Below are 17,214 nucleotides of genomic sequence, written 5' to 3' on the forward strand. Positions count from 1 at the left end.
TTTTGTGTATGGAGATGGATTTCATTTTATTTTGATTAATAAATATAACATGGTCCATTATCAGTTCAGACTGCCACCATATTTTGCCCTTTGGAGAAGGAGAGTCCAATTTGAGGGCTCAGAAAAAAATAATAATCATTTTCTTTCTTAAATCAAAGGCTTTTCTGTATCATTCATTCTCACTATCCTCAGGGGTAGTTCTGCTAATACAGTAGTTAAATTAGATTGAATAGAGAAGTGATTTGATAAGTGCATGAAGTAGGATCTCTTTTATTGACGGGAAATGTCTTAGCTTTTCCTACAGTTATCTCTGCTTCGTGGAGTTCTCATCCTGTTCACAAATCAAAATCTGAGGCTGCTGGAGCAGCAGACACCCACTAGCCCTGGCGTGGCCTTGCAGCTCCAGATCATCCTCACTCCTTGCTAGAGCCCCCTTGAAGACGGAGCAGATTCAGCCCCAAGCTGCCCACAGCTAATGCAGGCAGCTCGCTGCTGTTCCAAGCGCACCCTGCACCACACCATGACGCCACCGAGCACCTCCTCTGCTTTTGGTTTTCCCCTCTGCACCACAAGTACCAGATTCTGGTTACAGCAAGGAAGAGTCCAGAAAACAATCGTGCCAGCCTGATGTTGCACAGAATCGCTTATCCTCAGCATCTCACATTTGCGTTGCATTTTCATGGAGAGTTTCCAGATGAGGCTTTGAAAAGGCAACTTATACACAGTTAAAAGCCATGTTTTCTACTAAGAGGAACACAATTATTTGCATTCTACTTACTGCTTGAGAAAGGCTGAAAAAGCTAAACACACTGGGATGTCTCTCTCCCCTCACCCTCCTTCCCACTTCCTTTCTCCCACCTCCCCAGAAAAAAAACCCAACCGAAAAACAAAACAACCACACAACAAAATACTTTAAAACATAAATATCAAGAAAGAAATGAAGATGAATAAGATTTATGGGTTCTCATCTTTCTATACAGCTCTTATTAGCACTCATTTGACTGATGTTTGTATGGACATACGGACTTTATTTGTAAAATAGCCAGTACTCACTTATTTTGTATCAAAGAGCAAAGAAGAAAAGAGAACCCTGATGTACTTTGAAAACTTCAGAAGACATGGGTATGAATCTTTTTATCTATATAAAATTAGCTCAAGAGTCTAGACAAGGACTGTTGCAGGCATGGGAGAAAACAAGTTATTTTTATGAAATCATTTTGTCCTTTCATGCTAGAGAAGATACTGCTTGCTTTGAACAAGTGCCAGTTGTGGTTTTGCATATTTATATTCATTTTCACTAAATGTGTGTGTAGATTGTAGGTCAAAAAATGCACAATGGAGGCTACTTTACTCACTTGCTATGAGATGACAAATGTAAAACTGCACATGCCTTTTTCTCAAACAGGACTACCCAGAGGGAAAAAAAATGCATATGAACACACACACATACATATACATGTACATACATGTACATTTATATATAGATGTTTATGGATATTATGGCCTTTTTTTCCCCGCCCCCCTCCTAGGAGTAAAAGTAGTAAAACCATGGAGTAGGTTTTCCGAAGAGCTGTGGAGGCCATGAACAGTCAAGCAGACACACATGTGCCTCCCTGCAACTTTGGTTATCTAGTGAGGCTGATGAGCCTGAAATTTCCATGATCTCTAAGAGGAGAAAGTTTGGGGATGAATTGCTAGAATTATGTTTTTCCTCAAAGTCAGTAGGACTCAAGAGAAACTCCAATATATTGACTTCTGTAGAAATCAAAATGTATTTATCACTGTTCTCTCATACTTTTCCCAGTGTTCTCAGTGTATACTACTAGTTAATAACCTTACAAGCCTAATTTACAGGCAAGCAGTTCTATTAATTTCAGATCACTGAAATTGGGATCAAAAAGGCCTATTATTTTTACTTTTGCTACTCTACCTAACAGCTTAAAAAAAAAAACATAGCTGTAAGTCCTATGGTATTTTTAACGATTTATTACATAATCGTCAAGGTCTAAGGAATATAAAAGGTTGCTCCATAGCACTATGGAGACAGTGGGAATCAAATCTTGTACAACTGAGAAAAACAAAACTGCTGTCAATTAAACCCTGAACGACACATTGTTAAATGAGTACATATTTCATAAATATATAATAATATATATGTAACAGAGGTTTCTATTTGTATTCAACTAAGTTTCCATATGCAAAATAGTCCTGAGGTGGGTGCTCATGCTAATCTGACATCACAATTCCTGCCTCGAGACACGGGAGAGAAAAGAACGGCAGGGGATGGTAAAGAGCCCGTGAGGTGGGAGCAGCTGGTGGGAGGCTCCTCCATACCCCAAGGATGTGCTAGTGCCAAGAGCTTCGCGCACTCTTCCCAGGAGCTGCAACAAGGGAAGCTGCTCCCAAGAAGGGCAGCGAGGAGCCGGGGCAGGCGCGGACGCCGCGGTGCAAGCGGGGAGCGCGAGCGGCAGCGGCTGCAGACGGCAAGGAGCTCCAGCTCGGCCCCACGAGCACCGGCTGCTTCATCTGGGCCTTACCACACCGCAGGATTTAGCAGCTCCGGGCAGCAAGTGAAGCTTTATGCAGCACTGGAGAGCAGTCAGCTGGCTTTGTCACAGAGAACTGCAAAATAATGATTATGCTTTATGTTTTACTAAAGATAAATAAACTCACCTGTAATTGTTCGTTCTCTGTTTGCTGAGCAAAGGTATTTGCAAGGATCAAATTGAGCTCAGTGCTCTTGAACTCAGTTCTCCCAGATATTTATGCATTTTATTAGCCAGCACTTTGAATTGCAGCCTGACCCCTGTTGCTGGCAGTTGTGTGTAGCCCAAAAGGAACAGGGTCGAGCTAACAACTGGAGCGAGCCCATCTCTGCTTAAGGCAGCTTTTATAGCACTCATTTTATTATTGTTCTTTCAAATCAAGCCAGTGTGCTGCATCTTCAACATGTATCCTGCCTCAGTCAATAATTAATTCCCAAGTCTTATTGCCTATGTGTTATAGAAGGTCAGGTCAGTTTTGCCTTTTTAAGCTATCAGTCAATTGATGTACACAGGATCCAGTACATGCAGCACGCAGGCAACATGAGAGATCCGCATCCCTTCGGACCCTGGTTGTCCTTGTTGGTTTAAGATGATTATTTAGAGCAAACAGTTGAGCTGAAAGAAGCTTTGCTTACAGCTCAGTTGCCAACAAGCAGAACTATTCATGTGTTTATAGAGACGGCCTCACTTCATGATGTACTTTAAAGTGCTGCATAGCTGCAGTCCAGCACAAGGATTACAGAACATCATCTGCGAAAAGCGTGTTGGCGGAAGGCTCTTCACAAAATAAGTAGCAGTATTTCTTTAAAAAAATCTCTACGGCTTGGAATGCTTGCTGCAAGCACTACAATGACTTGGAAAGGTAAAGGGCCGAGTCTAGCCCTTTTCTCACTTTAATAACACTAGATTAAAAAAAAAAATGCTGTTGGGTATGTCCAGGGTATTTAGCATGCCGCAGTGTACAAGGCGAGATAAGCAAAACACGCTGTTTTGATAGGGGTTGCTCTATCACTAGAGCAGAGCAGCAGCATCCCGAGCAGCGCCGCGCGGGATGCGATCGCGGCGCGGGCGCCGAGGGACGCGCTGCACCTCTTCTGCTCGGTCCAACCGCTTATCACCAAACGCCACAGCCACGGAAACGCTCTTTGCGTTCAACAGCAGCATGGACTGGCAGCACACCGTTCATCAGAGCCAGGCTGTGCAAACACTGAATGAGCAACCGTGTGGGAAACACAACTCAGCTCAGCCACAAAAAGAGGATTCGCAGTTTGCTTTAGTAACTGAATGATCTGCAAGGGGAAAAAAAAGAATCCACTGCGTAACCAGATTATCTGAAGAAATTCCAGCAGTCTAGAGCTGTTTGTTTCACTGTTTAAATAACTGAATTCTCACAAACTACCTCAAGAAAAGCATTTTAATACTGCCTAGTACCGGGGTCTACTAAAATTAATATACACGCCTAAGCTGATCTCTTGCAAAAGCTCTAACAGAACTGTTACTGACATGGTACATACAGGAACTAAACAGCTCCATTAACTTAATGCAAAGTTACAGTTGCACAGGCAGAGCTTTCAGAAGCCCACAAACACTAAGTGATCAACTTCTAGCAGCCTTCCCTTGCCACGTGCCTTTAAAGATGTGTTCTAAGCGTGCCTCATTTAATACTGGCACAGGAAAATTATCAGTATGTGCAACAGAATACATCTATTACTATGAGCTTTTCATTTTTTTTTTTTGTTTTCTGCTTTGCATGATTTCAGCCTAAACTGGCTCTAGAAGCTGGTTTAGTGGCTGGTGCACAAAGACGACTGACTGGTGCTTCCTCAGCTGTGCATTACTCCACAGTGGGAAACTGTGCAGCGTTTCATGGAAAGCACCGCGGCGCGGCCCGAATCCCCTGGGGAAACGGCCCTCACGTACGAGCCCGACCGCGGGCAGCGCCGCGCGTGGGGGTACAAGCTCTACCCGTTCTTCCATATGGGAAACGGCACAAGTTCCCAGCTACAGTTTGAGGCAGGTCTTGAAGGAGTGATTCAGTAACAGGGTTTCTGGAAAGCCGAGCAGAGAACGGGTAAGCAAGCACAGTTTGCAAATTCAGGGCCATGAAGATAAATCCCTCGGGTCATTGCATCAAATAAGCATTTGAGTGCTCATTCAGGACCACGGGGAGGTATAGCATTCTAAAATACAGTGCCATAGTTCCCAGATAATAATTAGCTTAATAAGCACTGCAGCTGAGTATCCACTTAATTATCTAGTTAAATAAATAGACAATCCTCCCTCAACAATGCAAAGGTACTATAATTATCCTAAAGCCATCTCTGCATTCAACACATTAAATTATAGGAAGTGTTTTCACAGATGCTTAATCTAATAATTCAAATCTCACTATATTTTCTCAAGTACTAACATTTTGAAACAGTTCAAAGCAACATTGCAAGGTCCTGTGAAAATACACAACACAAAGTGGCTGCAAATGGCTCGGGCTACACACTGCCCTCTGCACATTTCCAACTATGTCAGTACTCCACCTCCAGTTTAATTTCAAAACTCCTATTGGATTTAATCCCATTATTGGCATTCAAACTTCAGCTTCAATGGAAAGGTAAAGGATTATTAATCTTACTGAGTGCTCTAAGAGAAATGTGAATTTCAGGTTTTGAAAATGTGTCAGTGCTGCGCAGAAATGAATTTTGTGACAAATTTGTGTAAACACTTACTGACCTGGGTTTGGCAGAGTAATTAACTGGCAGATCAGAAGCAGCTAGTAAATAAAACAAATATCTGAATGTCTTTTTACATTTAACAATCTACTTCCATGGACTTTCTAAGCCTCTGAAGTACTTCCAGAGTAACATGAGGAGGGTGCAGAAGAAAGCAAACAAAACTTAAACCCATAATTCATCATGTCAGATAAAAATTTGAGTTTATTGCAGCTCTCTACAGCCCCAGCTGTCCTGATCCTGCAGGGAGATCACTATACTGAGGAAATTAATAAACACAAAACTCTTCCAAGTAAACAGGATTATAGGCAAAAAGAAAATGCACTTTATGAACATTCCATTCATTTGGAAAATGGGGCCTTTCATATAGCATTTGGCATAGTAATATACCTGTTTAGAATTTAACCACTGATGATAAGCAGAAGCAGATTGCACTCATTGCCATGGTCGATCATGTGTTTTTTCCTTATAAACATGGAGGAAGAATTGGAAGCAATGTCAAAGCTCAGTAAGTTTAAAACTTGAAAATAGTGAATAAAATACTTTACTTTTGTATCTTCAATAATAATTATGGTACTTCAGTAATAAGTACTATAGTTTAGGATTGACTTATTAGACACACAATTCCCCAAATGAGGATTTCAGTGACGCTAGTTATGTATTTTCATTGCTTGTGTATAGTGCAGTTCCCACCAGACAGCTTCACCACTGCTACGTACCGAAGTATTAAACTGATAAACCTCAAGATTCTCACACATGCTACCATGGCATCTTCTAATTTCTACTAAAACTTAGCAGATAATCAAGCAGAAAATTATTCTTAATTAATGTTCGACATCATGTCTTTGAATAATAACCAGGAATATATTTACTACTTAAAACAAATTCGTGTTTTCAAGTCCACAAGTTTATTCTTAACACCTGACAGTCATTATTCAATATTCCAAAATTCCATATCTGCCCTGCGTATGCAGTCAGACACTCCAAAGAGGACACATGTAGCAGAATAGAACAAGCGAGAGTTTCATGATCAGAAAGAAAAATGTCAGTGTTTTACCCTGGTAACTGCAGCATTCCACAGGAAGGAGGATTAATAGATTATCTACAATAAACCATCACCGGCCATATCTCAAAGGAATAGCCTTTAATGACTCCTCTTAATGAGAGAGAGCTCAGCTCTTCATTGAGTGGTGGGAGGGATGGTCTAATGAGTTGTAACTTTGGGAACAGGATGGGAGATGATTTCCTAGAAAAAGTGTCCGATATTTCTTCTTGAAGCTCTTCCTTCCAGCCTCCTTTTTGAAACTCTACTCCCTTCGTGGTGAAGAGGCACTGAAATGACATCTAACCGAGGAAGAAGCTGAATGAGCTCGCCTGCTTTCCGGGGAAGCGCACGACATGACGTGCATTTTAACCGCAGTGCCTGATCAGAGGAATTACCATGTGCAGAGCAGTGCATCAGGCAGATCAACGTGCACAGCACTGTCATGGCTGGTTCTATACAATACCTACTCTTCCTCATCCCAAAGCACCTTCTCTACCACACAGAGATGCCCACTTAACAGTCCGGCCACTGTGCTACTAACTAAATCAATTAAACGATAAATAACAATGAGGTGAACAGCAGCCATCTCTTTCCTCTAACATCTGCAATCTAAGAATAAACCACGAAAGCTGCAATGCCTGAAAGTATCAACACTGTTCTGGCACTTCTGAGATCACACACCTCAGGGGAAGGGATGTGCACCAGCACAAAGTTTCTGGCTCACTATCAGGTTTCACAGGAGACAGATACTTAGTTGCTCAGATGGATTAGTTCTTGGACCATCCTGAGCATTAGGTGACTAGAATTTTTCCAAGTTAAAGTGAAAAACACAATGTTGTCCTTAACATCCTTAGATATTAATTTTGGATAGAGTAACAATAACAAATACCAAATTATCTCAGATCTGCCCCTGCATTTCACAATGACAAACTCATTAGGAAGCTACTTCAGTGGCACAACAAATGCTCCTCCTTTAGAAAGCAATAAAAGACAATGATTTTGCAGATGAGAAAAGCAGATCTGGCAAAAAATGTTCATATTCCTGCATATGATTTTGATCCATAAGGGTTTCTTCATATAGTAAAACTAAAATACTTTTTTAAGTACTGGATGAACAAAAGAAGCTAAACTAGTAACAGATCATTAACCCTATCACAGGACATGCTTTAGAAAAATGACTATTTGCTGCCCTGACAGAATGAAAAACAGTAACATTTGTCAGTGCTAACAGCTTTCCTATAAAACAAAGGAGAATCCATACCCTGGCTGCTTTGTAACTAAGCAGCTGCAGAAAGGAAAACATCTGCATTTTAAAAGAAAATCAGTTATACTGAAACACTATAGCTACAGTTGAGCGAAACTGCAATGGAGGATTTAAAATGGAAGAAGACTTTATGCTCCAATTTGTGGAAGACTTTCTGTATAAAATTTCAACATCTTGAAATTTTTTCAGATTTCGATATACCAAGATAAAACTATTCTAATTATTGACTCTTGATTCTTCTGTTTTTCATTCATATGTTCAGAATACATTTTCCAAAATTCATTATGCTATCCCTAAAATCAGCCTTGAAGCTGACAGAAATCACCAGTAACGAGCTCACTTCCTTTGCAGTACATCATCAGCTTGATGGCATGCAAAAAATATATGAAGTACACTTCAGCTTATCTGCCCTTCAAGAGGATGTCTTTAAGAATTTTTGCTAAAATAAACGTACAAATAAAATTCCTACATGTAACATTTAAGTTTTGCATTAAGCAATGAGAAAACTTCCAATCTGCTTCTTTACTTTTTTCAAAGGAAGCAAACAAACGGAAAACCCCAAAACAAAACCCATGAACAAAACAAAAACCGTTCACCAAGGTGTTAGTGAGACAGCTGCCCTCAAGGATTCTCACCGACAGGTTTAGCTCACGAATTCAGTTCTTACAACTATGGAACTATCCTTCCCTCAAATGTCTCAACTGAGCTGTGCCGGTCAGCTAAAACTGTAGCCAAAAATCCATCCTTGTTTTCCCTTTACTCTTATTAGCATTTTTGAGATGTATTATTATTATCCACTAAATAAAAATATAAAAACAAAACATATTATTTAAGTATATGACATTGCCAAAAACCAGTCAAGGCTTCCTGACTTCTATGTAAAAGTTGAGAATATTCAGAAACAGGAAAACAAAAAGAAAACTAAACAAAAAAACTCACCCACTATCATAGTTTGTCACCAACACTAAAAAGTTGATGGTTGTACAAACAGGGTGGGAAAAAAGTCATTTAAATGCCAAAATGCAGGGGCAGTTACGTTAGCAAGTACCTTAACTTACTGGTTAGTAATAGCTAATTAAAATACCTGCCCTCTAGAACCTTGATACCTCACAGCTTTCATCCTTCCTTCTGAAGCATCAGAAGTTTGGATTTTTGCCCAGTATAACTGCTTTAATAAGAGCTAGAACAAAATAAAGTAAAACCAATGAAGAAAGATGTTATTCATTTGGAGGCTTAATTTTTGCGTGACAATACTGAATTAGCCCCTCAACTAAAGAGTTCTTGGAGAATGACTCAAAGGATTTGATATCCAGAACACACAATGGGATTTTGTGAGAGCAGGAAAGCAGGATGATGGGATTGGAGGAGGGTGACGGGATTGGCTTGGATAACTTGTTCTCTGAAGACTCTTCCTTCTCCACTTTACACACCAGGCTTCGGGATCAGTGAAAACTCCTAAAGGTGAAAACCTTTAGGAGGCTGCTCTGGAATAGCAGTGCAAAAAGCACCTGCAAGCATCAGTAGCTTTGTATACCTTGGCCAAAGTTCCTAAAAGATATGTGCAATGTGTGTAAAACAGAATCAAGAGCCCGGGCAAACTGAAATCCCTTTTAGCTATTACTTAAAAACACAAACATGTTCTAAGAGTTGGCAAATATCCGATGCAAGAGTATCACCACAGTTTTAAGAACACTATGGGTCTATGATTCCCAGATGTGTATATACACATGAAAACTGTTGCCATCTGCCTGCGTCGCCTCTCTGGTTCTAGAGGAGAGGCATCTTATTAGCCTTTTTTGTGATTCACCTCTGGAAAACTAATCTGTGTGAAATGAGCCCACTCTGACACGTAAAGGTCTAACATATTTAAATGGTCTCTCTCAGTCAAGATAATATTTTGAAGGAGCAGAAAGGTAAAGAGTGTACAGGAAAGAATTATAACTTTAATTTCTTCCTTCCATTTGCTATTTAAATAAATAAATAGAAGCAAAGACTGTGCAAATGGCACAAGAACTGCGAGGATAACCAGGTGATACAGTTTATTCTAAGAGGTTTCTCCTATGAGATCTTATTTGCACACTGTAATAAAATGGCTCGGTAGTCAAACACTGAAAAAAAAATGACTGTCAATATTTTTAAGTCACTTGACCAATTTTTGAAGCAATTTCTTTTGAAAACAAAGATTTTTTTTTAAAAAAAATGTTTAGTGCTTATTATAAACACAGCTGTTCAGCAGTCACCATTCTCAGAAATTAGCTTTCAATTACACTGAATTTTCTGTGACTCTCATAGAACATAATCATGTGGTGCACAGGCAAGCAGTCAAAAGCACGGCTAAACATCTTCAAAACATTGCAAGATAGGGGGGAAAAAGCAGCATTATTAGTGAAAGAACATGTTCTATGAATGAAGAGTCATTTGAAAAGTCCTCTTTCCATAACAACATGAAATCCAAACTAAAACCGAAAGACAACAGCACTTAAAGCATGAGATATGTCTATATCATTTGCTTTTAATCTTATGGGCAGAACTGGTCAAAAAGTACTCTGACATGAAACCTTATTTTTTGTTTTTCCATTAGTTTTGCTCAGCAGGAAAGTTCTCATTTTCCAGTTCCTCCCATTTCTCCTTTGCAGTATTTTATGATGGAAAAAAGCTATCAAGATATCACTTGTACTTAAAAAGAGCTTTTTATGATCAGAAATAGCACCATATTCAAGTATAAATGTTCAATCTGTGTTTCTTTTAAAGCCTAAGAATTAAATATTTGAAACACTCCTTTTATCGGAGAAGGACTGTAATCCATCATTAACGCTACTCATAACGATGAGCATGTATAGTTGAGATCTTTTGAAGCAATGAGATATAATAAGTTTTGGAAATGGAGGAATACTGGAATTGACTGATTCCCTAGGACTCACAGTCTCACTACCCAGGATTCAGATAGCCTGGGAATAAACAGACTGTCTCCTCAAGGATGCTGTTGAAGTAGGGCCCTCTTGGCTCTCTCCTGGAATTCTCACACCTCATGAGAGCATTCAGGGATCTTAGACTGCACAGAAAAGCCTGGAAATTCAGAAGTCATTGGCTCCACACCAGTTGTCTCACTCCTGAGGCGACAATCTTGCTAGACCTTTCTCTACAGAATCCTTCCCAGGGCACCAGGAAGAAACTAGGAAAATCTCTGATAATATGAAGAGAATTGCCAGGTCAGTAATGAACAAATGGCAACATCACAGCTTCAGCATCTGGGCCCATGATCCATCCAGGATCTCTATGCAGAGATCCAGGTAGATTTACACCACTCTCACTAAACCTGCATTGTTGTAACAGGACTGTTACACATTCCAGTAGCTAGCTGGGCTACTAAGAAAATAATAAAAAAGCTGTGTTTACCTAGGGTGCACTTACACCTCTGAGCTGAAGACAATAATGCTCCCAAAACACAGATAAGAATGTTTACTATTTGCCTTAACAAAATGATGACAGATGTAAGATTTGCATTTGTTTACAGTTTCTTTTTTTTTTTTAACATGTAAATTACGCATATTCTTCATCAAGGCATGTCATCTACTCCTCAGCTGGGTTCTCACAGGAAAACAAATTAATAGGAACTGCACTTAGTTTAAATGCTGATATCTTGTCAAAAAGATGCCACGAGATATCAGCTGCAATGAAGTCAGCTTCTTGGATAAGCTTATTCTGTTCACTCTCCCTCCACGGTAATATCCAACTGACTTACTGCATTATTTCACAAAATGGAAGCAATTAAATTTCTATTTTTCCTCTCTTATCAAAACTGTCTACCAAAACCGTTTAGTCAGGAATGACTTTTTAGGGTAATCTTTCACATTCCTCTCTTTCATATTTTAATGACTGGTTTTCAGGTAATGAAACAGCAATATTCGGAGAAAAATGTATGTGATTGGGATGACTGAATGAAATAATTTTGGTTTCGCATAGTCTATTCTGTACTATTCTGTGCTATTTAATATGAAACATTAAATGTACCTTTCTAAACTTGAGTAGATTAAGGTTTGGGTAACTGGCAAATAATTGTCTAATTCTATGCTCTGTCATCAGCATAACAATTATGCAACGAGATTCCCATGTGAAAATCAAGCAACTAAAATTCTTAGAACTACTTTGGAAGTATTAGTTCCATTGAAAAAGACTGAAACATATTGTAACTGCATAAAAAATAAGAGATATGGTGCAAGCAAAAATATAAAATAATCACTGCTAGGGAGGACATTCCAATGCTTTTACAAAGTCATACAAAAGCAATACTAAACATAAAACATAGTATACACAATATAAACAATTAATTGCCAAAATGATTCTACAGAAAAGTAGTGGTCAAAAAATTATATTGACCTGCCAGTCAGAAAATTTCTAAATATGTGATACCTACAATGGCAATAGGCATAGATGAAAAATCTATCTATGTGAAAGGTTATTTATTAGAGTATTTAAAGAAAAAAAAAAAAAGCAGGTAATAAATTTCCTAAATGGACAGTGCATCCTTGCAGCCTTTGCTTCCAATAGCAGAGGAAACGTCACCCATCAGCTGATTTACACATGCAGAGCAGGGGTGCACCTTTGCTAGCCTTTTAGAACAACTTCAACCCAAGTGCACAAACCAGCACTGTTATTTTTAAGTCTTGTGCCTCGGGCCTGTTTGTTTTGTTTTCTATTACAGTCTTTGTCAATAAAGAAAACTAGGGGGAAACCCTCTCCAGTATAGCAAGACTCAACTCCTGGGCCAGGTTCATCCTGTGCTGCTTGGCTGCCTGGTGAGTTTCAGCAGCTCGGTATGTGTTAGCTCAGCAGCAGGCACATGTGAATAAATGATTTTCTGTTTTCTTGTCAAAGAAAAAAATCTTTTTATTTTGGTTATCTTTTACTCGCTTCATGTAATTTCTAAAATAAAGTTCTAACCAAGTTCTTTGAAGCAAAAAGAAACCGAGGAAGTTCTTGGAAAAGCACTAAACATTCTGATGATTTCAACATGATGGAAGACAAATGTAAGACATTTTCCTGAGTTGAACAAAGACATACTGCTTTTTAGAAGTGTGGAGACATGAGCTAAATTGATTTATTTAATACTTCTTTTACCAATATTGTGTAAATTTCTTTCCTTTCAGTCTAAGGTCACATTAAGCACGTATTTTCTGCCAGGAGTAAGTATTTTCCAAAAGAGAACATCTCCTCCCAAGAAAAATGCATCATGAATACATTTCACAGTGTCATATTAGAGACAAGGCCCCTTTGTTTCTTCAGGTGGAAACCAGACAAGGATATTTTCCACCCAAACAAAGCATCAGCAAATAAATACAGCTAGAAGAAACTGGCCTTTGAAGAGTGCTTGCCACTAGCAAATTTCAAATTTCAGCAAGAAACTGAAAGGCTAGCACCAGCTAGTGAAGCCTCAGCAAGAGTCCTTGAATTTTATTTATGTTTCTGCTACATGAAGAGCTTTCACATGTAAGGCCTTGCCAGTCCGGTGTTAAGATCCTTCTCAGGTACTACCACTAAGCTAACAGAATATGAATTAATGTTAGAAACAGCATAAATACATATTTGATTCTGAATTGAATTTGAGACAAACAATCTATTGACAGATTAGTCCTCTCGCGTCAGCATTTTTATGCCAGACTGCATGGCAGGTCGGAACCAAGACATGGATGACGTAGAATACTTGATATAAGTAGAAATGTTACTTACTTTCTGCTATTTCTTGCAAACAGCTTATCTGTTTAGCTTTTGGAGGACTGAATGTTTTCCTAAAGGAAAGACCATTCCAGCTAAGGAACATATGCTTTGGTCTGGTGAAGCTAAGAGAGTCAAAAAATTTGACATTGCAAAAGAAATCTAGCACCTCTCCCTCATTTCATTTCTGAAATTCACGTTCCCAGTACTTAGGAAATTGTATTATTTACAGAAAAAGAGATAAACTGAATTCTAAAATGATCTCACCTTTTTCTAATTTGCTTTTTTCTTTTTCTGTAATCTCCTGAGAAGAGAGTTCCTTACTGCTATTTCCATGCCTTTGGATTGTAGAGCTTATTCTCCAGGCAATTTTTGACCAAACGTTTATTTCAGCTAAATTCTGCTCTGCTATTAGGGACAGAAATTTTATCACATATCCCAAACGAGTGCACTGAAATACTCTTGCCGTGCTTTTGCATTTACTATATTGTGATTTTTCAAAGCGGAAAAAAAAATCATTAAAAGTTAATTTAGCCTAATGAATAATAATGACTACTACTTAGAAGTCATTAAAAAGATTTCTTACATGCTCAAATTCAGCAGGCACTATCAAAAGGAAGCTAATAAAAACATAAATAAGTAAGTATAATTTATTATTATTTATAAGAATAGAAGCTTACTTGAAAAAAATGGCCACATACGTTAGGGCATACTGCCATAGTCATAATATCAGGAGTAGGACTAGGAAATAGAGAGGCACAAAATATTGTTTGCTAATAACTCTGGGGACTCCACAGTCTAGAACACGGTACTATTACACAGGCACAGCAAGCCATCACATAAGATTAAATATTATTGTTTATTTCTCAAAATATATTGCATCTATACTACATACTACAATGTAATTACAAGTGCATTTCCAAAAGATCATTGTGGGAGCAAGGCACAAGCATTCCCTTCTAACCAACAAGCTTGGGATACTCCCTGCCTATGTACATGTTTCTGCACACGTCGCCTCCACGTCGTGGATTCTCTCTTACCCATCCGACATCCTACACTTAGTGATTTGCAATAAAATCAACATTGATCTGACAGCTCTTAAATTGCCTGGGATAATTTCACCCACCCTTCCCCTTTCGCATCTCCCTCAGAACACATAGGAAGGAAGAGGAGGCTTTTTTGATCAGTGACCTAAAAGATTCAGAAGAGAATGGGATAAATTCAGCAGAGAAAGAAATTTACAAAATTACCTGCACTTGATATATTTTACTGTTTCAGAACCTTGCAAAATTAAGTACTTAACAAGTATTATGAAGCTGTCGACTGAATTCAGCTGCAGAAGCATATTGGGGAGGTGTTGACTGTCTTCTGACATTTGGATCGAGACAGCATAATTTATTTTACAACAGTAGATTGGCCTTTGTAAAATAATGACTTTCAGACACTGATTAAAGTGCAATTTGACTGCTGTTTCCCTTCCTTCCTTTTAATTTAATTCTTATGCTGAATAGTTATAAATTAGAAGAGAATGACTCAAATCTGAACACGGGCACGAGAAAGGGAAGACTGCAAACATATGACATGAAGGACAGGAAGAAAATTTTCTTGCAGTTAAGATAATTTCATTATTTAAGTATATTTGACCAGCTATTATATTAAAATTCCACTACTACCTGCAACAAAGCAGACCTTAATGCATCTGTAAATAGAATTTGCTCCCATTTCCAAATACTTTTGGACTGTCAGAGTGAAGTAAAGTAGCTTTATGGTAGGCAAGACTAGAGGACAGGAATTGGACAACAGTAATATGGTCAAAATTGTCCTTAATATAACCTTGGATATTTTTGAAACTTACAGGTATTAGGCTTGGATTTTATCTATCAATTTCAGGACAGCGCAACTTCAGCATTAACATACCTCCCTTTGTTTGAAAACTGCAGCACTTTTCCTTACATTTGGTTACAAGATAAGAACTGATCACAAAATGAAAAATGTAAGAAATTATTTTGCCATTTCCTGGTACAATCAATATATAGCTATTAATGTGTTGACGCATTTTGTGCTTAGTATGTCCCCCCTCATTTCAGAACATTATGAGACACTACAAGAATCACAAATGCTTTGTGCGACTACAAGAAAAAAAAAATCACGGGGAAAATAATGAGTAACACACTTAAATTTGCTCTGAACTTCAGTATACCTGAACGCATAGCATCTTTTTGAATGCTTTCATAATCATGCCAGTCCTTCCTTTTCAAGCCATCTGTCCAGGTAAAGAGCTGTCCATCTCCCATCCCCAATGGAAGTGTCTGTTAAAAAAAAAAAAATCATAATAAATATGTATGTATGGTTTGTAGCATAACAGAACAACATTTATAAGATGACACAAATGAGCAAAACTCCAGTGTAAATATTGAAGCTTGTTTGTGGAAACTGAAGGTATTGTTCTAAATACTGCAAGAAAACCATGCATATATTTCTTGACTAAATAGTGGGAATATGTCAAACACCTCATGCTTAACATTTCTCTTTACAGAAATGTCTTGCTATGACTACTTGGCAAGGAGCTTAGGGAAGTTAAACGAACCAACGAACCACCAAAACAGAAGAGGCTGTCAAAAATGCCTCATCCTTCAATTTGAAGTAACTCTCTTTCCTAGACAATAATTTGTGCAAAAAATAGAGTTCCAGTTATTCAGGAACTTTCAGTGTTCTTCTGCAGTTTTGTTTCTTCTGTAATAGCCAGTGGCAAGTTATTTACTCACATAAAGCCAGGCTCTTTGCAGCAGAGGGACAGCACAAATATATTGTAGGAGTTCCTTAAGGCACTTTCAAATCCTGTAACTTGTCTTTGAGGCAAGGAGAGAGAGCCCAAGAGAGAATGAACATGCATGTGGGTGAGGGTACTTCCCTATTCCATACTCCGATTTCTTGGGGAAAGCTCCAAGTAGCTTAAATGCAAGAATATCCAACAGAAGGCTTCTGGAAACATAGGAAACTAAATAAATTTGCAGCAACTTCTAGTTTATTTTGAGGTCTATCTGGCAAATTTCAGACTTGTGCAGCAGGAAATGTGATATAAAGCCTCCTTTGCTCCCAGCGCTATCTCAAATGCTTGTGCTTGCAAAGATCAGGAGCAACATAAGATGAATCATGATGAGCAAGTATGACAAGTGACAAGAAATGCTTCAACACTTTTTGAAAAGAGATGCAAGGATTTCTACCAAGTCCTTTTTGCAAAAGGCACATCGACAGATTAGCCAAGAATAAACAGGGATCGCTCCCAAAGTGCCATTATGCCAATTTAAAAAATGCATATAGGATCACTATTTTAGTTAATGTTTTTATTTAAGACACTCTGATACTATGCTATATCACATGTTCTCAACTAAAGAACACCCAAACATCCCTATGCATTAGAGTAGATCACAAAGTAAAGCCACTTAAAGCAATTCTTTCAGATCCTTTTGCAAGATCTCTGTCGCAAGAGCAAAGCAGTTTTGCTAAACAGTGTTAGTATCAGAGTTGCATCTCTGCCTTTGGCTACTACAGCAAAGTTACCCTTCCAGAATTTTAAAACTTTTTTTCACACTTTCCGTTTTTTTTCTCCCCACTGCTGAATGCTAGCAATTTATACAAAGTAAGGTATTGAAACATTAAAAGTGAAAAAAAAATCTGAAAGAAATAGTACAAAATTACAGGAGTGTTTTAAATAACGTTGGGCTTTTCCCAAATACCCAATCAGGAGGAAAAAAAAAAAAAAAAAAAAAAGCCAGGGGAAATATTGACAAACAAACAAGATGATTGACCATACCATGCCATAAAGAAGTGATTCACTGCCACTTAGGACTAACATGAAAATTCTAGTTCTGTTAATTGTAGCTTTATTACGGCAAGTCATACAAAAGAAAAGATCATGTATAA

At 38.3% G+C, this 17,214-nt stretch overlaps 1 protein-coding gene across 1 annotated transcript in view; it reads right to left on the reverse strand.

The window, feature by feature from the left end:
• The window catches only part of GALNTL6 (polypeptide N-acetylgalactosaminyltransferase like 6), a 389,307-nt gene that overhangs the window by 226,743 nt on the left and 145,350 nt on the right, over positions 1-17,214 (reverse strand). The window contains exon 2 of the mRNA XM_088533045.1: positions 15,491-15,599. Within this exon, the coding sequence (XP_088389171.1) occupies positions 15,491-15,599 (109 nt within the window). The remainder of the gene's footprint in view (positions 1-15,490; positions 15,600-17,214) is intronic.

Source organism: Tinamus guttatus, unplaced genomic scaffold, assembly GCF_059628265.1.
Source record: "Tinamus guttatus ecotype Peru unplaced genomic scaffold, ASM5962826v1 Tinamus_guttatus_pri_ptg000476l, whole genome shotgun sequence".
In the NCBI taxonomy this organism is placed as follows: domain Eukaryota; kingdom Metazoa; phylum Chordata; class Aves; order Tinamiformes; family Tinamidae; genus Tinamus; species Tinamus guttatus.